Here is a 21,581-nt window from a genome sequence, read left to right on the forward strand (position 1 = left end):
GGAAAAAAGCCCAGTTTCCTAGAGGATGTAATATGCTGAGAAAATTCAGGTGTATAACAGGGAGGTGTGTTATGTTCACACGATGAAGAAATTGGGATTTCAGAAAGCCTCTCCTCCCTGTGTGCTGAGTGCAAGCCCAGGACAAAATCTCCAGTTCCAGTCCACTCGTCTTGAAGTGAAATATGGCCCAGCCTGCACAAGGTGCAAACAGGAATATTTAATTTGGGTGTTGGAATGGATAAATCCAACCCCTCTCCACCTGGGCAGCCCCTGCTCCTCTCAGCAGGGCTGGGGGCTCTCCATGACATGCTCAGTTTGAAATGAAAACGTTTCAGATCAGTAACAAAAACAGCCCCCACCGCAATAATCTTGTAGGATTAGTCCCAAGCCTGGTGGGAAGGGAAGATTTCTTTTTACAGAAGTTTGGTTTGTGCTCTCTCCTGAGAAAATTATACATACAAAAAGCTGTTCCTTGGAGAACACACAACCAAACAGTCAATTCACACTCTAAAAGCATTTCTTTAATGTTAAAATCCTGCATTAATTCTGTTTCTAAGGTGGAGCCTGTATTTGATTTGTCAAGGATATATGGATTTGTAAAGGGAAATCAACATTGGAACAGGATCTAATTAATTTTTGTAATAGATTAGAAACCAGAGGGGACCACTGTGCTCATTTAGTCCACCCAACCTTGTACATAACACAAAACACAGGTAGGACTGAAATGTTCCCACTGATTAAAAATGTTTCCACTGATTAAAAATCCAGAACAAACACTGTTAGGTTGTTTTAAACCTTAATTCCACTTAAAACATTACATTATAAAAGTAAGTGTTTCCAGGCTGAATTTGCCTATTCTAATTCTGCATTTTCCAGATTTTACATTTTGTTTGATAATTTGTAAGATTCATTTTATGATTTTTGTTCCATATAGAGATTGATTATTAAGGATCTATTAAAATATTCCTTAATCCTTTTTTTTAAATTGTTTGTTAAACAAATAGGCCATACCCTTGAGACTTGCACTAATGTGCTTTTTCTCAAATTATAACTCTACACCTTTAAACCTGTGATCCATCCACACCTTGTTGGAACTTTCCCTGCTAGAATTAAACACTCATCCCCACAGAGTTGTAATTCCAGGTGCCACCTCTCCCTCCCAGTTCAGCCTGACATTCCCTGTTCATCCATCCAAGGCAAGAGCTGTTTGTGCTTCGTGGTGTTATCTTGGGGCTGCCATTGTTCAAAGGCTCCCCCATCCATCCCAATTCCACATTTTGCCCCTGCCTGGGCTCTCTCCAGCTCCAGGACACCCCAAAATTGGAGGCTGCCAACCCCAGCCCTGTGCTGTCCCTTCCCCTCATCCTCCATGGTGAGCTCAATGCTAATTTTTATGTGCATCCCTTTTTTAACAGATTTACTTATCAATGTATCTGATTGATTCATTGATTGATGGATTGCCTTGATTTGTAGGAGGATTAATTACCTTAATAAATCCCATCCCCTTTATATGCTGGAGCTTGTAATAAATATTTCTCTTACCAGAAGAGATGAGCATATTAAAACTCAGAACATAACTGTACCAATAGCTGTACTCATCACTGCGTAATGCTTTCATACAGCTTTAATAATTGTAAAATTTAATCTAAAATTTAATCCACGAGCTCTTCCCGGCCCCCTCTCTGCTGAGAGCCTGAGCACACCCCTCTGTGTGAGTTTGGTGGGGAGGGCAGTGATGCAGAGCAAGGCTTTCTGTGGGGTTCAGTCTGGAATTAAGCTGAGGCTGATTTATCAAGGACCAAAATGCACCTGATGGGTTCCCAAGATGAAGTCAGACATTGGGACAGGCTTGGGAGCACGTCCTGCACCATGAGGATGTGCTGTGACACCGTCCCTTTGGGGCTGGGGATGGTGGAGAGCAAACTGAGTGGAAGTTCCTTGTTCCACCCTGCAGCAGCATCTCCCACCAGAAACAGCACGTGCTGCCATTGAACACAACTGTTTCTTAGTGGAAAAAGAGAAATTCAGGTCTATGGTTGATTTTGCAGAGCAATATTTACATTTCTTTGAACTATTGGTTTCCACTGGATTATGTATGTATTTCATTTTCATGTGTGTATTTCATTTTCATGTATATATTTAAAAATACATCTAAATATATTATATAAATATAATATAATATAATATAATATAATATAATATTATATATTATATATTATATATTACATATTATATATTATATATTATATATAATATGTTATATATTATATAATATATAATATATTATATATTATTATATAATATATAATATTTATAATATTATATAATAATTATATATTATTATATAATTATACTATATATTATATATTATATATTATATATTATATATTATATTTATTATATTTATATATAATATAAATATAATATATTTATATTATAAAAATGTATATATATTTATAAATATATCTAAATATATTATATTTATATATATTTTTATTCTATAAATGCAATATATTTATATGCTTATATATAATATAAATATTTATTTATATAAATCTGTCTGTCTATAGAGAAATATATATATTTATAGCATTTATAAATCTCAATAACCTGCTCCACAAAACACTGTTCCTGTCCCTGCAGCTCCTAAAATTAGACAGCATAAGGTACATTCAGGTTTAAGTTTGTGGAAGTCAGTCCTGTCACCTACTCTGATCATCATTCACACTATAATTAGATTACCCCACAGATTGAATTTCAAGTGGTTTCCACAGCAAACAGCAAATAATCCCCCCCTCTGCTCCCACCACGAGGATCCAAAGCACCATTATTGGGAAAAACAATACAACCCAGCAATTTCTGTGCTAGTGAAAGATCAGATGAGGATTAACCCTCTGTGTGACCCTTTACTCATTATCCAGAGCAGAGACACCTAAGGCTCTGTGTCCCATTATTCAGAGTGTGCAAGCAGTGGGGAAGTAATAAAAATTCCTAATAATTCCAAAATTAATAAGCAATCTTTTTTTTTTCCCAGCACATTTGAGCACAGCAAACATTTATAAGGAGCTGGGGAAGCCCCGTTTTGACTTAAATGTTTGTAGGAAACTCTGGCATGATCAAAGGGCAAACCTCTGAGGGGAAAATTACCATTGATGTCTCCAGCAGATGAAGAGAAAAAATCAGGCAAAAAATGAGAAATATTGTACAGCACATTTTTTAGTGAGGGTGTTTGACCTAATATTCTAATGTGCTGAAGTACAAAAGCACAAGGGAGGGGAGAGCAGCCTGCAGAGAAAACGAGATGGAGTAGAGTCAACAAAACTGGAAGAAATCTTGTTTTTCCTGGTGTTTTCTGCCTGGGAGGTTCCAGAGCTGCTTCTCATGAGCCCAAACTTTGACCTTAGTGAGCTCTGGGTTTTATTATCATGCGAGGAATAAAAATACTGATAGGAAAATTAAAAATATGCACTGAGGAACATTTTCTCTTTCTGTCATGGTTTAACCCCAGCCAGCAGCTAAACCCCACAAAATGCTGCTCTCTTCCTTCACAGAGGGATGGGAGAGAGAATTCCAGGGATAAAAGCAAAGAAAACTTGTGAGAAATCCTTAATGTCGTGTAAGGACAAAAGAAAAGATGTTAGGGACAGAGAGGGGCTCCTTCAAAGCATCCCAAGGGTGTGAAATCCTTGATTTCTGCATTTCTCAGTAACTGAAGGACTCTGTCAGCCAGCCCAGGGGTTTCCCAGCCCACCACCGTCCCCAGCAGGAGTGGATGCAATTTTCCAGATCTCCAACACTTCCTATTTCACATCCTGGCTGAAAATAAACAGCAGTGATTAGTGACCATTTTTCCTGGGAAATGACAAGCATTTCTATTTTTGAGTATAAACAGGACTGGAGATGTAGAGGGTTCAGCAGGAGACAGAACACACATTTTTCCTGTGAGCCTTGGAGCTGGTGCTGCTGTTAGACTCCAATTTCTCTTCTGCATCCCAGGGAATAGGGTCATTTTTAGGAATCAGCCATATATTGGCATAGTCTGTGAAGATCCTGCTCAAAAAATCTTTTTCATGGCTGGATTTGGGTATCAAGTAAGTTTAACCAAGAATCCCAGCCATTCCTTTTTAAGCTATTAAGTTATTCCATAAAATACTTTTATTTTTCATACATTTGAGCCTTAAAAGAGCAACATTTTCATCATACCCTGAAAAATCCTTGTTCTACCAGCAAGGGAAGAAAGAGAATTACTACTCCTGCTGTCAGAATAAATCAAGCCTAACAAAATATTTGGGTTATAAGAAAGAACAGATTCCAAAATCAGCGTTCTTGATTTACACTTTGAGGTTGAATTCATCCCTTCACCTTGACCTGGGGTCTCCTCAGCTTATTCTTGCATTTAAGAGTATTGGCAGTTGAATATCAATTCATAGCCTCAAAATCATGTGATGAAATACCAGATATCACCACAGTGAGACAAAGAGAGATTGGATTCAGCAGGAAACCGTAGTGTGGTGTCAGGGAAAGTGCTAGATCAGCCCTGGTATAATTGTCTTTGTGTGGAAATAACATTTATTTTAACAATAATGTTAATTTTCATTGGCCTTCTCCTAAATTTTTCCCAGCACACTTGATTTTAAGCCACGCTCATGAAAAAACAGAAATCTCTCTTTTTGAACATTTTTGAAGTTCCTTTTTCTGCCTCAATTTTGTTATTCTTCAGAAAGCTTTTGAAAGCAGGCAGGTGACACCAGCAGGTCCTACAAATCCCCAGCCCCAGGATGCTCTGCCAGCTCTGGGAAGGGGAAATTTTATTTATCCCCAGGAAAACAGGATGGGATCCCGAAATCTGTGGGTGCCTTTTCCATTCCTTTATCCATTAGATTTGGTGTGTTCTTTAGTGATGAGAGATGCAAAGTGACAATAGCCAGACAAATCAGATGGGCTGAGAACTCAAGCAAGAATATAACAGAGCACACAAAGATAATATTTTTTAAGGCTTTGTGAAAAATGTTTCTGATAAAAGGAAACGGGCAAAACTTGTCTCCCTGCCAGTTTTACAACTGCTGAAACAAATCTTTGTAGCTTTTTCTATAAAGTGAAGACTTTGAAATATTTCCTCCTATGTTTTAGGGGAATTTGTGAGGCTTTGATTGTCCCACTAAAGCTGTGAAGCATTTTGTCTGGTTATTATTGCCCTTCCCTGATGTTCCTCTGGTAGACACATAATAAATTTCAGTGCTTTTGTTACCAACTTAACACAACCTGTTTATGGAGAGTAGTTTCAGAGCAGTGAGAACAAAACCAACAGCCTCATATAGAGTCCAGGCAGCACTTGAACTGGGGACCTATATACTCTGGGTATGGGAAGGGCTGAATATACTGGGAAAAAATAAAAATAAAAAACTCCTAGCACTTTTAATTTCCTTATACTTCAGGAAGTTGGAAGTTTTATGTGCCTCTGAGCCATTTCAAGGAAAGAAATTTACTGTGGGCTGTATTTCTGCCAGAGATTCACTCATGTTCACAGGGATGGAGGAAAGTTTTGGGGTTGGAGTCACTTTGATCCTCACGGGGCCTTCAAACACATCAGAGCTCAGGGGGACCAAGAGGAGCCTTTCCCTGAGGCTGCTGCTCCTGAGATCTCACACCTTTCCAGAAAATTTTTCATCTTAACAAGTGATTTTTTCCTGATTAGGTCAAGAATCCAGAAAAAAAAAAGGAGTATGAGCAGAGTGGGAGAGAGGTTCCCAAAAATACAAAAATATATATGGGAAGTCTTTCTTCCCCGTGTTAGGGAAAATCAAAGCTTTCATTTTGACCCAAAAGGACACATTTGCTCTCTCTTTCACTGTCTTTCATGTGCGAAATTTCTGAGCTATGCAAGGAAATTGCAGAAATTATAGTCTTGAAAAAAAGGGAGGAAAATGGTTTAATTTTGAAGAAAATTTACTCCTATTTTTCCACTTAGAAGTGACTCATCGTCTTTACCAGAGTTTACATCAATTGTTCTGTTCAGAACAGCAATGGAAACACCTTTTTAGCAAACTAATAGGGAACAGTGGATCATGGAAAATATCAGTAACCAGAGACTCACCTTGGCAGGCACCTCTCTCTCTCTCTGGCTTGCAAGCTGACAAGCTGTCATTGAATTTCAAAACTGAAAACAGGAGTATTGGATTCAGATGCCTTTTGAAAATTAGTCTGGGATTCAAATTGTTGAGATTGGTTTAATTTTATTACAAACATTGCAAATTACACAAAGTTCCTTTCCATATGTGCAGCAAACTCAATTCTGTCCTCACGGATTTTCCTCCCTCCAACAGATGAGTCAAACCATTGTTTCCAAACAGGAGATGAGAACGTCTATTAAGGAAATGTCCAAATATTGTAGGAGCCTTTGAGTGAGAGTAAAACTTAAACCTAGAGCTGCAATGCAGAGGATGGCCTGGAAGAGAACTGTGGCAGTGCTTTGTGGAGCAGGGGAAGCTCAAATTCAATTGTCAAAGGCTGTGGGATCAAAACCATCAGTGGTGGCTTGGGGCTGAGCAAGGAGAACCAGGCCCTGGAAGAGAGGGAGATCTGAGGGGCTGGAGGGAGGAATGGAGCTGGGAATGGTCTGGAGCACCAGGAGAGGCTGAGGGAGCTGGAAAATGCCCTGGTAAATCTGCCCAGGATTGTGGTAGAGTCCCCATCCCTTGAGGGATTTAAAATCCGTGTGGATGTGGCTCTTGGGGACATGGGACAGTGGTGACCTTGGCAGTGCTGGGTCAGAAGCTGGACTTAAGGGTCCTGGAGGTCTTTTCCAACCTAATTCTTTGATTTTATGGATCCAAATCTTGGATGTGGCTCTGCCTTTCCTCATAAGTGAGATGGGTTGAAGAGCCTCTATTGGAGAGTTAGGTGTGGTATTTTCTGAGGTCCCTATCATTGGAAGGAAATTATGAATCTGACTCCATGTTTTTAGAAGGCTAACTCATTATTTTATGATGTTATATTATCTTAAAGAATGCTATACTAAAACTATACTAAAGAATAGAGAAAGGATACTTACAGAAGGTAAAAGATAATAATGAAAAACTCATTACTCTCTCCAGAGCCCCGACACAGCTGGAGGGTGATTGGTCATTAAGTAAAAACAATTCACATGGAACCAATGAAACAATCACCTGTTGGTAAACAATGTCCAAACCACATTTCAAAGCAGCAAAGCACAGGAGAAGCAAATGAGATAAGATTGTTTTCCTTTTTCTCTGAGGCTTCTCAGCTTCCCAGGAGAGAAATCCTGGGCAAGGGAATTTTTCCAGAAAATATGATGGTGACAAGCCAGAGTTCCAAGGGCCTGGCAAAGAGTCTACACAGACACATTCTGGGGAATGGAGAGGCGTGAAGAGAAAGAAACGTTTCAAGAGTGAAATAAAACCATGGCATGGTTGCCACCTCGTATTTGGGAGTGGGAGTGGGAAAGTTAGATGTAAATGATTTAGTGTCTGGTGGGAAGTAAGGAAAATGGGAAAGCAAGAGAGGGAAATGTAACTGCTGCAAGACATCAGGTGACCAAGAAATGCACAAAAGAGAGAGAACAAAAAAGAGATTGAAATGTGAGAGCAGAAAATGTCTGAAAGACTTGCAGGGGGAGAACAAACCAGAGAACAGAGAAATGAAGGAAGGACACACATGGACTTGTTATGAGTTGTATTTGATTCACATATAAAGCCAGACACTTCAGAGAGAATGTATTTTACAGGCATGTAAACACACAGTCCGAAAAGGCACTGAGAAATTCTAATTAACGTTTGCTCACCCACAGTTAATCCCTTTTTGAGGGCCACTCTTCTTCCATGCTGCTTTCCTGCAGCTTAGTCCCTGTTTCATCACCAGGAGGCAGAAATGGGAGCTGGAAAGGTCTGCAAACCCCATTTTTCCAGGTGGTTCTGGAACACTAATCTGAAGGGACGCTGAGAAGTTCCAGGGGAGGAATGGAAACCTGCCAGTGCACATTTTAATTTAGTCCCCAACGCCAGAGATTGGCTGTTCCAGGGAAGTGGCAGAGGCGAGGGGAGAGGAAATGAGGAGCAGCAGAGGTTACCTAACACCACATTTTTGAAGGCAGCTCAATGCAGTGTTTAATTCTCTTTTCAATCAGCTGCAGGGGAAGGCAGTGGTGGGGAAATGTAGTTAGAAATTCAGTGTTGGGATTTGGGAGATTCTGTCCCCAATAATTTGAAGCCGTGTTGGTAGAAATTGGGTATTTTGTGCTGGCAGTTGGTGATATTACACAATTTTATAATATCAGATTGAAAGGTGACATTCTCTGCTTCCCCAGACACTTCTGTGTCCTCTACCTTTCCTTGCAGGAACTTAAGAGAATTTCTTCATTTCAAAAAATGCAAACCCTAAAGAGCACTACCTCAAATGTGCACCTCTTCCTACAGGAACAGCTGTTTAAAAACAGTGATTTTTTTTTTTAATTCTAACAAAGCTTTTCATTTTAATGAACTTTTAAATATCTGCCTCTCATGGGTCTTATTCATGGTGCAACCTCCAAGTGGATTTTCTGTACAACTGGCAATGCTCAGACGTTTAACAGCTGTTTTTTCCTAGCAAGAAACTAGTCTGCATTTAATAATTTCCACAAAACCCTCTCAATTTTGACAGAGAAGAACTTTAAACAGGTTCCTCCTCTCTTCTCATATTGTTTCTCCTTAAGAGCAACACTTCCATGCTCCCAGTCCATGTGTTGGTATTTGGAGATCTCCCTCTTGCTGCAGCTCAAAGCAGAGACTCAGAAGAATTTACAAGAATGGGACATAATTCAAATTTCCTTATCAAAGGAAGTCATATGTAATTTCCACTAGTAAATGTCAAACCTATAATGAATTTATACCATAAGAAAATATTATTATCATCATTATTATTATTAAATATTTGGGGAGAAGGTTGAGAGCACTCTATTTTCTTGCTTACATTTCCCAGCACGAACCTGCAGTGGTTCAGTTTCTGATGAAGCAGCAACACAAATTCCCCCTCCTGAAAACTACCCAATAGTTTCATTTTTAGGACTGCTCAATTTGGCCTATATTATATGGTCATGAAAGTTTGTGACTCATGCACTTCCTCCCACTCACAGAAATAAAACAGTAGTAGAAAATATAAAGAAAAATGCCACTGTGATGAAATCCATCAGGACACAACGAATCCAGAGGGTTTTGGTTGGTGCAGGGCTCTGTGGAGCATCCATCCTGAAAATAAATCATGATTAGGGCAATTTCCATTGAAAACAAATCTCAAATATCATATCCTGGCATAGTATCAAATACACAGTCTCAATTGCAAATTTAGTCTCTCGAGATAAGAAAAGCATTGAACGCATTTATCCAACAATTTCTGAGTGCCTGGGATGAACTTTATTAATGGCAGGGAAGGGAAGGAATGGAACCAGCAATAATATCCATGAGCACAGTGTTTACTCTTTCTCAGAACCAGCTGGGCTGACAAATTTTACCAAAGACAGTGGGAATTTAAAGCACAGTATTAATAGTTTTATGGCTATAAAAACGTTATTCTCTTCCCTATCCTCTTTTTTTTTTTTTTTTTTTTTTGTTTCTGATGAAACCCCTGGTTTGTTCCAGGGAGTAATTCTAGTTCAGATATTGTGTAAATTCGTGGTTTTCCAGGTCATGAGGAGGAAGAGGAGTGGCAGAGGGCATAAAACAGCCCCAGAGGATGAGTAGAAGGCCAAGTGCCACATACCTTCCTGTCTACTCTCTCTTTGCTTACCTGTTAGGGAAGGTACTTCCTCCTGCAAGGTCTCAGTGGGGTTCAGGACCTTCTTCCATTTCCCAATATCCCTTTTCAACAAGTTAACACTAAAAGCTGTAGTTCCATTTGATGTCATCCTGCAGCCAGGACTGTTAAGAAATAACAGCTTTGAAAAGTGGCCCTTAAAAGCTGAAATTGATACCACACAAAAGGGCAGAAGGGTCTCACAAAACACTTTGCAGGAACACTGGGGGGAAAAAAAGAGGTAAAATTGTTCCTTCAGCTTAAAGGACTAAGCTGCAGTGTTGCCTCTCTCATGTCTATCCAAAAGCCATATAAATACTGAACACTCAGCAAAGAGCTGAGGCAGAACATCCTGCATCTGAATGTCTCAAATACTCCATTATTTATGACCAACACCTTGAGGCCTGCCTTGTGCACAGCAGGAATTTATGACATGCACGAGCAGGAATTGCTTCAACTCAATGGGTGCTCCATGAGGCTCTTTGGAGCAGAACACAAGACAAAAAACATAATAGCAAATAGCACAAAAAAAAAACCCCAAAAAACCAAAAAAAAACCCCTCCAAGAAAAAAAGGAATATCAGCTTGTTGCTTCATTTCCTGAAACTGATATATAATATCACATCCCACGATAATTTATAGTTGAAGGCATTTAAACAGGCAGCTGCCGTGTCCAGGCTGGAATCTGGGAGGAATATGCTGAGCTTTATTTAGCCTGTGAAGGTGTAAGAAAGCCTGGCTGCAAAGGTTCTTCTCCACTTTCTCTCAGTTAAGGACTCTGCCAGCTGGATCCTGCTGCTTTCTTCAGGGATCAGCAGAAGGAATAATATTTACCCAGACTAGGACTTGCAAAGCAGTTTCCCTCTGGCTCAGGGACACTTTGCAGTCACTGGATTATGGACTCATGTGTGTGATGTGGGAGTGAGAACTGAGCGCAGCAGGGTATAATGAACTTCCCAGAACCAGCTGATTAAAAAGGGAGTTGGAAGGATTCGAGCCTGCACATCCCTCAGACTCGTGGTGCTCATCAGAGGAGCCCTTGCTTTCCTACTGTGGCAATCTCAGTAAGGCTCAAATGCCACAAAATCAGGATTTTTGCACCTTATTAAGGAACAATTATATGAGAAAATTTTCTAATTTCAATTATATGATCATTTAAATCAATTATATGTGAAAAATTTAATAACTTATATTTTCAGAAAACTATTCCTTTTTTTCACATCCATGGTGCCATCCAAGCAAAGCCTTACAAAATCTGCTGTCACTACCCCATCATCCCCCCAGGGACCACACCAGCCCCCCAAATTGAGATTAACCTGGCAGGCAGTGTGCTGCAAGGGGAAAATGAGCATAGGTATCGATATCACCCATCCTGGCCTTCAGGAATCATGTAAGACACCTGGCTGTGCTGGCCTGGCTAATGCCACAAACACTTCCCTCCCCTCTGGAGCAGGGCTGGGGCAGCACAGGAGGGCCTGGAGCTCCTCATCAACAACAAAATGTTTCCTTCCAAAATGTGAAGGGAAAGAAAAACAATAAAAAGAAAGGTTCATCTGTTTGGTTTAGACCTTGAAGATCATCCAACCATCAGATATGCAGGAGCAGCCCTTACTCCCAGAGCTACCCTTGGGGTGAAACCTTTATGTTGTCCTTCTTGTTTGATGCTGAACTGACTGTTTCCATCATTCTCAGAGGTTTTGCACTGCAGCTTCAGGAAACCTGCAGGAGCTGGGGTTATTTTTGCTGTTGCATTCCCTCCAAGGCAATTCCCCTTCCCGTTTTTCTTGTGCCCATGGAAACACTTCATAAAATACCATCCCATGGACACCAGCTGATTGCCAGTGCTGCCCCACAGCCACCAGGAATCACAAAAGCCAATGAAAGGGATTCACATTCCCTCTCTGCTGCCTTTAAACCAGCTTTTAAAAGAAAAGGGGCCAAATTGGAAAGGAGCAGCAGCAATTCCAACCAGGGTGAAGCCAATCCACTCACACTGGGAGGGACAGGCCTCCCTTGGATGTCAATTCCTCTGCACAGGGAAGGCACAAGGTGAAGCAGAATTATCATTAGTTTTCATTCATCTTCGTGGGCACTGAGATGTGGGGTTGTTTTTCTTGTCCTCTGGAGAAACCCACAATATAAGTCACAAACAGGAGCATGGTGAAAGCTTGGGACAGTCCAAGCTACACTGTAGGACACTTGCTTTACAAAAGTAAATCCTAAAGCACTCTAAACATGTTTTCAGGAGGGTTAGCAGAGAATATTTGCCATTCTGGACTTTTTCAAAGTACAATTTAACGCTACAAAAGAATAACCTCTATGTGGTAATGATGGAATTCAGTCCATGACTTTTCACTGTTCGGAACTTGCTCCCAAAAATAAAGGGAACATTTTCCAGGTACTTTATATCCTGAATGTTTACCAAAAGCAGTCAGATGATGAATTACATATTTTTGTGTGTCTGTATGATAAACCATTTGTAAAGGTAATGCTGTGTGAATATTAATAAAAATGCAGTGAGCTGGTATTGTTTCTCAGGCTATATTGATCATATTAATGAGAATGGTAATGTACGTATGTTTATTATGATTAACAGAGCTCTGTTCATGTTGCATTTTCCATTGGAATGAAATTAACTTTCTGTTTCTAAAGTTGCTGAAGATGAATATTAAATACAGAGAAATGATTGGTGAATAAGCTCTTCAGAACCCTCTTCACGCCTATATCAAATTTAGTACACTTGCTATAAATTAATCTCGAAAACTAGAAGTTATTGGCAATTGTGGATGGAAAAACCCAAAGGAGGAAGAACCTGATCTAAGTAACAACAAGTACAATGAAGAAACTTCCACTTAAAAACATATCTTAACAAAATAATTTACTATAAATGAGCTGCTGTGCCACTGACAGAGTAGAGAGAATCCAGCTTATAATTTCAGGGCATATGAAAAGAGCAAACATAGCTGCAGGAATGAGACAAATTCTGTTTACACCAGAGTTTAAACACAGGTGGTTTGAGTTTGTGTTTTGCTTTGGTTTGTTTTGTTGTGTTTTGTTTTGTTTTGTTTTTCTGCCTCGCATTTCTTTTCTGGGAGCAGTTCAAAGAATTGCATTTCTTCATTGCCTTAGGACTTGCTCCTGCAAATGGTAAAAAGGGTAGAAAAGGAAAAAGATTCTTTCTAAGATCTTCAGTGAAGCTCATATTCCTGGTCCAGCTGAAGATGTCCCTGCTCATTTCAGGAGGTTGGATCTTCCAACTTCCATTCCAAGCCATACCATTTGATGATTTTCTCCAAACAAAATTAAGGCCTTCTCTGAATAAATCTTGTCCAAGAAAGGTGATTTGACCAGATAAAACCATGAAATAGAGGCCTGTCCTGAAGGTGCACAGCCCAAAGCCTTTTCAGGACACACCATCAGGCCCCAGTGCCACCACTAAAGTGGCAAAACTGGAATTACTGAGGCAGAGGTGATTAAGCAATACCAGAAAATAAAAGAGCAGAAGATTAAGGAATTGATAAAAGATGACAGAATGGAGGTTTCCATGCAAATGGAACTTTATTTTTTCAGTACAAACAAGTTCCTGTAATCGATCACCAAAGATTGTCCATCCAAACCTAAATGGGCAGCGACAGGTTTGTGCAGGGTATTGCATTCCTCTCTGCTCACTGAAGGTATTCCCACCACACCCCCACTGTTCTGTATGAATATTATTAGACCTTGAATTTGGTGCAAAGAACAGGGAATTTTACAGCCTATTCTGGGCACTGCAATTCTCATCATGAAGTTATTAGTAAGAAGGAATGAGCAGTAATTGTGAGGGAACAACAAGGTTATAATCATAACTTGTTCCAAATTATACTCCTGTGATCTCCATTTTGCTCTGACTGGGAGCTGCTTTTTAACTTGGGAAATTTTCAATATTAAAGCCAAGAAGGAAATTACTGGGCATTTCTTTGAACAGTAAACTTCCTAGAAATGCAGAGATTGTCACAATCAGCAAGTTCACGGGCTTCAAAGTGCTGTGTTCACCTGACAGTTCTTTCAATCATTTTTTAGTAAAATACATCTGTAGCTATCGAGGCATTGTGTAATCCCCCCACACACCTGTAAATTATAATGTGGGATGTCATGATTTATTTCATAGCATAAAAGCTCTTAAATGAATACTGACAGCACCATTAGCATCCTGATCTTGAACTGAAGTGCAAGTCAGCTCTGCTTAAGTCATCATTCTCAGGAGCCACGAATAAATGTGCACTCAAAAAAGGTGCCATGGGTTAATCAGTGCTGAATTCATCAGGAAAAATCAGTGAAGAAGGGAGCAGGTCAGGAAATGACAGCCTGAAGCTTTTATTCCAACACTTGTTCTTGAAGCAGCCAATGCCAAAGACCCCAGAACACAAACACATGGGCTGAAAACTTGATTAATTCAGAGTTAAGTGAGAAATATCGATATTTCTTCAGCATCTTGTGCTCTGAGTGCTCCCCCCCCAACGCCTCTTGCCTTGTTCCCTCTATGGGGAAGCAGAACCCAAATGGGCTCCACTCCCTGGACTCCTCTTTGCCTTCTGCCTTCCAGCAGGAGTCCTGGTGAAAAGCAAAGCAGAGAGAACCAAATGAACTCAGCTCAGGGTTAATTTACCCACCAAGAACCACCAATTACTGTTGCTCTGCCCTAAATCCCAGATTCCTTGATGTCAGCTTCCAGGAAAGAAAATGGCTCCTTGTGCTTGCACTGAGATAAAATGTTTAATTTCTGTTCTTAACCTCCTCTGAGCTAATGGAGATGAGTGACTGAAATACAAATCTACTTATTCTAAAATTCATGTTCTGTTTTGTTTGTTCCCTAATGTAACACTGCCCATTTTGTTGTTCTCCTACACATTTAAACCATTTTTTTCCCCTCATACAGATTCTGTCCTTTCTGGAGGTGAAATCTGGATTGCTGTCCTTAGAGCCTTTAGAATTCTGTTGTATCATAAATATTTATCACAACTCTTTTAATACCAACAGCTGTGCTCCTTTCACATGCAGAGCTGGCTTTATAAGGGTCAAGCCCTCTGTACCTCTTCCCAGTTTCCACAAGAATTCAGATTGTTCCCATTTGGCCCTCCACAAACAGGACTCAGCACACCTCCAGGATGAGAGTTCCTTCTTAATGAGGAATAATTGTTCTCTCTCTCAGTACCGATCCTATCTCAGTTTAGACATTATTTCTACCCTTACTTGCATGTTTATCCCAGTCATTTACTCCAATCCAGCTAAAGGGATCAAAGGCATTCAAACTAAGACACAAACACTCAGCCTCTCAGACTGGCAGGCTGGGTAGTTCTAGAGTCATCCCTAATAATTCACAGCTCCTGTGAAAATCTCCAGATTTAAAAAGTTGCTTGAATGTGATCATTTATTAAGTTATTCCCTTTGATGAACCCAGAACACCTCAAAAAGGGGATTTTTTTTCCCTTCAAATGAGGGTAAATGAAATTTATCTGGCTTTTTTTCCCCTGTTACTTCCAAAAGAACACATCAGTCATCCCAAACTAACACACTTAAGCTGAACAACTATTAAATAAACCCAAATCATGCTTTGTTGTGTGCTGAGGTGGTTTATCATTCTAAATGGAGTGTTTATTTTCTCATTTAGATCTCCAAACGGGACCCCAACTAATGGAATAAAATGGCCAGTCTTCACTAATGCTGACCAGAAATATTTGACACTGAACTCCAACACATCTGAGGTACTGACAAAGCCACGAGCTCAGCACTGTCGGTTCTGGAAACACTTTTTCCCCAAAGTGATGGAAATGACAGGTAACAATTCTTTTCTAGATGCTTTTATACAAAACTTTCATGCAAGGACCATTTGCGGGATGTTAATGTGATAACTGAGTTCAGATCCTTCTGTCCCTGTTTGTAACTGAGATGTTCATTTGGGTAGAACTGAACTGGTGTTGGATTGAGCTGTCCGTGCTGTGCTGAGGGTGGACCCCAGCCCTGTCCTTCTGGCTTTGGGGTCACCACCCTGTTTTGTACCAGCACAAGACCTGGGCACACACCCAGGGCCGGGACTTTGTGATACGGAGTTTTTCTGTCCCAAAATCCAGATGCGGCCACACTGTGAGACGCTGAGTGCTGAAACCTCTGTTCTTGGGTGCCCCCTGAAAGAGTTTTGGTGCCACCAGGGTTCCTGGGTGCTGGAGTGAGCAGGAATATCAGTGCTAAAGGAGAGTTTGCACTGGGAGCTCTGGAGGCTTCAGATGTTCTGGATAAACTGTGGGACGTTACAGGATGTTATATTTGGATTATATTATCTATTATTTATGGGATTCTATTTTACGCAACTGATCCCCTGAGGATATGAAGTGCACTGCCAAGAGGGGATTCTGGTTTCCAGCTCACGTGAGAGCCCTGTGTTTTATTTCTGGAGTGTCATTGCTGAGAACCCAGAGCCTGCAGGATTTGCTATGGAAAACAGAACTGATTTGTGCCTGGCCATGTCTATGTCTACAATGGATTTATGAGATTCCACTGCCAGGAAAAGTATAATTGTTTGAAACTTTAGGATCAGTTGAACAGAGAAGATCCAAGTTTTTCCAAGACCCCATAGCCCTGTTTTACCAAAGCCCAGCAATAGATGAAGCCTCTGTGCTCTGGATTTCAAAAGGAATTGATTTTATAAAGTGATTTTGCAGCTCTGGCCTCACATTCTGCAGCTTGACTGAGGGAAAGTCTTGTTTCAAAAATGAGATACACTTTTAAGATGTTAATTAGTAATTTAAAATCTTTCTCTAAGACTCAGTTTGAATGCTCCTCTTAAAAAGACGTAAGCCTTAAAAATATGTAAACTGTCATGGTGCACAGATGATTCCTTCTGAAATAATTTATTCCCTCCTCATTTGAGTCTGTGACTGTATTATGGCTCAACTTTTATCCCCTCTCAATTCAACAGATGTTTTTCAATTAAATCAAGAGACACGAAATCAGTAGGTAAAATGAATAATTTATGAAGCCTACTGTGTGATTTTAAAATCACAGCTTTCCCAATTACGGGTAGATTTCGGGGAGGTTTCAAAGATTCTGACAACTTTGTGCTGAGCCAGGAGAACTGAACTCTTTTACATATTCCTTTAACCTGGCTGGGGAACCCTAGGGAAAATGTGGATCCTACAAACGGGCTGAGCTTAACTAAGCCTGCGTGGAGCAGAGCAGCAGAGTCCAACACATCCTGGGGGAGAGGAGAGCCCTGCCTGCTCCTGTGGGGTGAGGGATGATGGAGCAGCACTCAGGACCTGCCAGCAGACATGAATTCATCACCGTGCCACGTCGGGTAATTGGCAACATCAATTTACATAATTTAATTAAAAGGAATTCGCGAGCGTATTCTGAGCAAAAAGAGCAGAATCGTCGTGTCTGGATCCAAATATAGAACTGAGGCAAGGATGTTGTCAACAAGTGGCACTGCCTTGTCTTGTATCATCTGTCAGTCCTTGAAACACTGCAGTAATAAAAACAGTATTTCCATTATGCTCCCTGTACAATATTATCCAATTCTGACAGAAAACCCTTTGAAATCCTGTGTACAAATGTGATATAATAGCTTATATTGCAACAATTCTCTTCACTGAAATATTATTTTGCATTTTCTCTCTCCTTTTATGCCCAAAGGACAGTGCACAGCATTAATGCAGAGATTTCCTCTTGTTCTGAGAGCCTGTCCTTTCTATTACTCCTTTCATTGAAATATTCTTAGGAAAAGAAGGTTGCTTTAACATGAGGTGATATAAGATGACAGGGAACAAGTAAGGAATTTTTATGTTCTCATTGTTACAAGTTCAAGTAGGGTTCAGATAGGCAAAGTAGAATTCTATCAGGTAGAACCCAAAAGGGACAATCAAAACAACTTATTTTGCAGAAATTACAATTTTTCAGCATCAAGTGATCAGGATTTGCCACGGATTTTCTTGGTACCCCCTAGCCTAATTCCTGACCCACTCCTAGCCCAAGTCTTGCCACCCAGTGAGGGATTTTAAAGCCTTTAAAGGCCAGCTCCAAATGTGTCCTGGATCTGAACCAGCCTCTTCCCATCACAGGCTGGGTAAGACAAGTTCCCTGAGGCAGCTAAATATATGAGAAATATATATCTTTACTGTTAGAAAATTCACTTTTTCCTCAAGCAATCACATCAGATTTAAAAAAATAAAATTATTATGGTTGTGGGGTAGGAAAATAATAAGGAAAAAATAAGGCTCTCCAGTAATACAAGAGTAACAGCCATATATAAAATATGGCTTTGATACCTATAGAGTGATTTGTGTGATTTTGGAAGATTTCTCAAGGTATTCTCCTCGGGTTTCAATTAGAAAACTAAAGACACAATCAGAACCTGGAGTTTTGTGTCCAGGACAAGTAGACCTGGGCTCTCAGCTCCAGGCAGACACAATTCCTACAGGATTCACCCCAATTTCCAAGGCCCTGAGCACTCCCTGCCCAGCCCAGCACAAGCTGGGGGCACTCAGCATTTCCCATTCCAGCCTGAAACCTGAAGGGTTTCTGCTGTGCTGCAGCTGGGAGAATCACACTGGAGGGACAGTAAACAGTAAGTGACTTTTAAGTGCCTTTTAGAGCAATCATCTGTTAATTATAAAAGGATCTGTGTTGGACTTTAGCTCCTCAACACAACCTTTAATGCATCTAAAGCCCTTCCTATTTATATGAGCCCGTTTCCTCTTGATTGTAGAACGCTGCAGGCAGCCAAACTTTCCATTTACTCCCCCATTACTATTTTAGTGAGCCTAATACATATTTTTCTATTTTATTTGATATTACTGGATCATGTATCATCTATGAAGAAATCAAGCTTGGCCATATGAATACATTACTTTTTAAAACCACCAGAAAAAGATTTTTTTAATGTGGAGGCAGAGAAATGTTGAACCTCTTGACCAATGAGCAACAAAAATTACTTTATTTTCTGTGATCCTCCAACCTATATCTGGATTCTACAGAGATAGATACTCAGGGTGGTAAGAATATTTAAAAATTGACTAAATATAAAATTCACCATCAGAATTAAATTAAATTTCCACAGAGCAGGATACATGAAGAAATGTGAATTAATCACAGGTAACCTCACCAATACTATCACACCTCCCAACAAAGACTTTACTCATTGCACCTGTGAGTAAAAATTTTCTGTGCCTAAACCATCTGATTTCTTTCCATTTCATTCCTTGTCAAGGAAGATAACAGCCCTTGGAATAACTCATCTCCCTGAGAGCTCTGCTGACTTCTGGAAGAACTAAAAAAATAAAAGAGAGGATTTTGTAGTCCTTAAAAACACATGTGAAAATTAATATACTGCTGTGTCTAACAAAGCTTTGATATCCAGAGAGTGTGATTTAAAGAATATTCAATATAGATATTATTTGTGATGTTTGTGGAGAAACTCTCACCATGAGAATCTTCAGCATAAACCTGTGGCATTTATCATACTACTGAACCCAGAAACGAAGGTTTGCAGAAACCTGCAGTCATGAAACCTGAAATCGTGAGGTGCTGAGGACAGAAAAATTAATTCCAACTTGCCATCCCTTATTAATTAACAGCTATGTGGCCTTTATCCCAATCCTAAATGTGGTTTTGTGTGTTAACATGAAGATTAGCACTTCATTGGCACATCCAGCAGTTCAAAGGATGGGATGGGGATGAATTTAACTTTGCTGTAAGACCATGAAAGTAAGGGAGAGATGGAATGAGAGGAAATTCCAGATGAAGAATCAAAAAAACCCCTTTTTAAATTTTGATCTGTTAGACTGAAGCCTTTCAGAGCACTGATTCATTGCCTGTAGAATCTCCCATTTTCTCCTGCCCAGCCTCACTGCGCTTTGCACAGGAATTAAGGTGAAGTTTGGGATTGCCCCAGTGGCTTCTAGAAAATTCAGTTTTCACTGTTAGCTGGCTCTGCAGGCCCCCAGTGCTCTGAGCTGTAATTATTGGTCAGCTTGGACTCTCTAATCTTTTCCTTTTTTGCCTCCCAGCTGTCAGCTCATCTAAGTCATGGGTGGTTGCCTCCCAGAGATTGATGATGTTGGCGATAATGGGATGCATTGACTTGTGACTTCAATTTGGGTCTTATCACTGGGGGGAAGGAAAGCAAACAAATGGGAATCCAAGTTTTTATTTCAGTGGTTTCCATCCCCCTTTTGTCTTTTAGTTCCATAATGGCGGCTCCTCTGAATTTTTTGATGTCTTCTTTCTCTAGCTGGCTCACTTGTTCACCATCATCTTTAAAAAGGACTGAAAAGCCCCATAAGTTATACTCCAGAATGGTGACTTTTAATTCAAGATGTGTCTATGGTAGAGATATTTCGGTGTCTTTGGGCAGATTTGAAACACCTCTGCACCTGAATAATTAAAGAAGAGAGGGTTTTGAGTTTCCTTTTTAATTCTTAAGTGGAGGTTTTGCCTGAATAAATAGAACTGGATACCCAAAATCAAGAAGAAAATGAGAAACACAGTTCAGGCAGTTTTCTCCAAATAATACTGCTACTGCTTCATACACTAAATTACCAATCCATTTGACTTAATGTGAAAAATTTGGCTTTGCCTGAGTCCCTGACTACATCCTTAAATTAAATATGTGTAAAGGAGAGTTCTTAGAGTCAGGGAAGCAGAATGTTGTGCATGTTCTGTCCCCATGTTTCTGACTTCTATCTACATAGTTAGCAATGAAAATGAGATTTTATTGTTACCAGCACTTCCAAATCATCTCTGTGTTAATGGCAGTTGTGGCCTGCAGAAAGAAAATTTTAAAGTATGTGAACTTTCCTTTGATCTCTGTTATAACCAAGCTTATTTACAACTTTGAGCTGAGGGAGAAGGATGTGGTTAATTTATTGACATTTTTTCCTATATGTGTTCTTCACACTTTTCTTTTTGACTGCATTTAAAAGTACAGGACTTCCCGGAGAAAAAAAATATCCTGGTTTTATTTCTGATCTCACTGGAACCAAGAAGTAAATCTCATTTCAAAGTCTCATTAAATTGCCATCTGGATTTCCAGACCAAAAAGGTTTGGAAACGTTGAGCTAAACTGCAGATAAGCGACCAAATTACTGGATGCTTCTCCAAGCTAAATCTCGGAATCAGTGAACTCTCTCCCCCGAATATTCTCTCTAGTGATGTGTAAAACACTGAAGTATTTCATTTTCACATCACCAGTTACACTTGCAGCGCTGGCAGGTCGTAAAAAAGGGGGAAGGGGTGTATTTATGGAGGGAAGAAGAACAGCAGAAGAACATAAAAGCCAGAGGAGCATAAAGAACCCGCGGAGCTGTTACCTCAGGAGCACCATCCCCAAGTTTCTCTGGAAGGGAGCCATGCCAGTGAGGGACACCACCAGAGCTGGGTCCAGAATGAACAGAGCAGTCACAGATCATCAATGGTTTCTGAACTTTATCCTGAGCTCTACAGATGGTACAAAGTGATGAGCAGCAGCGTCTGGTACAGCCTGCAGGTTTTATCCGCATTTTGGTGCTGTCTGGGATGTTCCTCTCGTGGTGGTAATCACCTTTTGGGGCTTCAGGAGGGGATCCCTGTCCACAAAATACTCTGGGAACCCTGTGAAATGCTGTATTTTTGAGACTCTTTTCATCCTCACCCTCTGCTCCCATGCTCATAACAAATTTGGCAATAAACGTTTCCTTGGGACTCAGGATTACTTGGAAAGTGCTTTAAAGGTGGGGATGGAAAGGAAAAGAGAAGTTGGTTTCATGTTGACATAGTGCACATCTGACA

General features: G+C 40.1%; 1 protein-coding gene across 2 annotated transcripts in view; it reads left to right on the plus strand.

The window, feature by feature from the left end:
* BCHE (butyrylcholinesterase) overlaps window positions 1-21,581 on the plus strand; it is a 50,179-nt gene that overhangs the window by 27,756 nt on the left and 842 nt on the right. For both annotated transcript variants that reach the window (XM_058812375.1, XM_058812374.1), the window contains one exon: window positions 15,430-15,596. In XM_058812375.1, the coding sequence (XP_058668358.1) occupies window positions 15,430-15,596 (167 nt within the window). The remainder of the gene's footprint in view (window positions 1-15,429; window positions 15,597-21,581) is intronic.

This window comes from Ammospiza caudacuta, chromosome 11, assembly GCF_027887145.1.
Source record: "Ammospiza caudacuta isolate bAmmCau1 chromosome 11, bAmmCau1.pri, whole genome shotgun sequence".
Classification (NCBI taxonomy): domain Eukaryota; kingdom Metazoa; phylum Chordata; class Aves; order Passeriformes; family Passerellidae; genus Ammospiza; species Ammospiza caudacuta.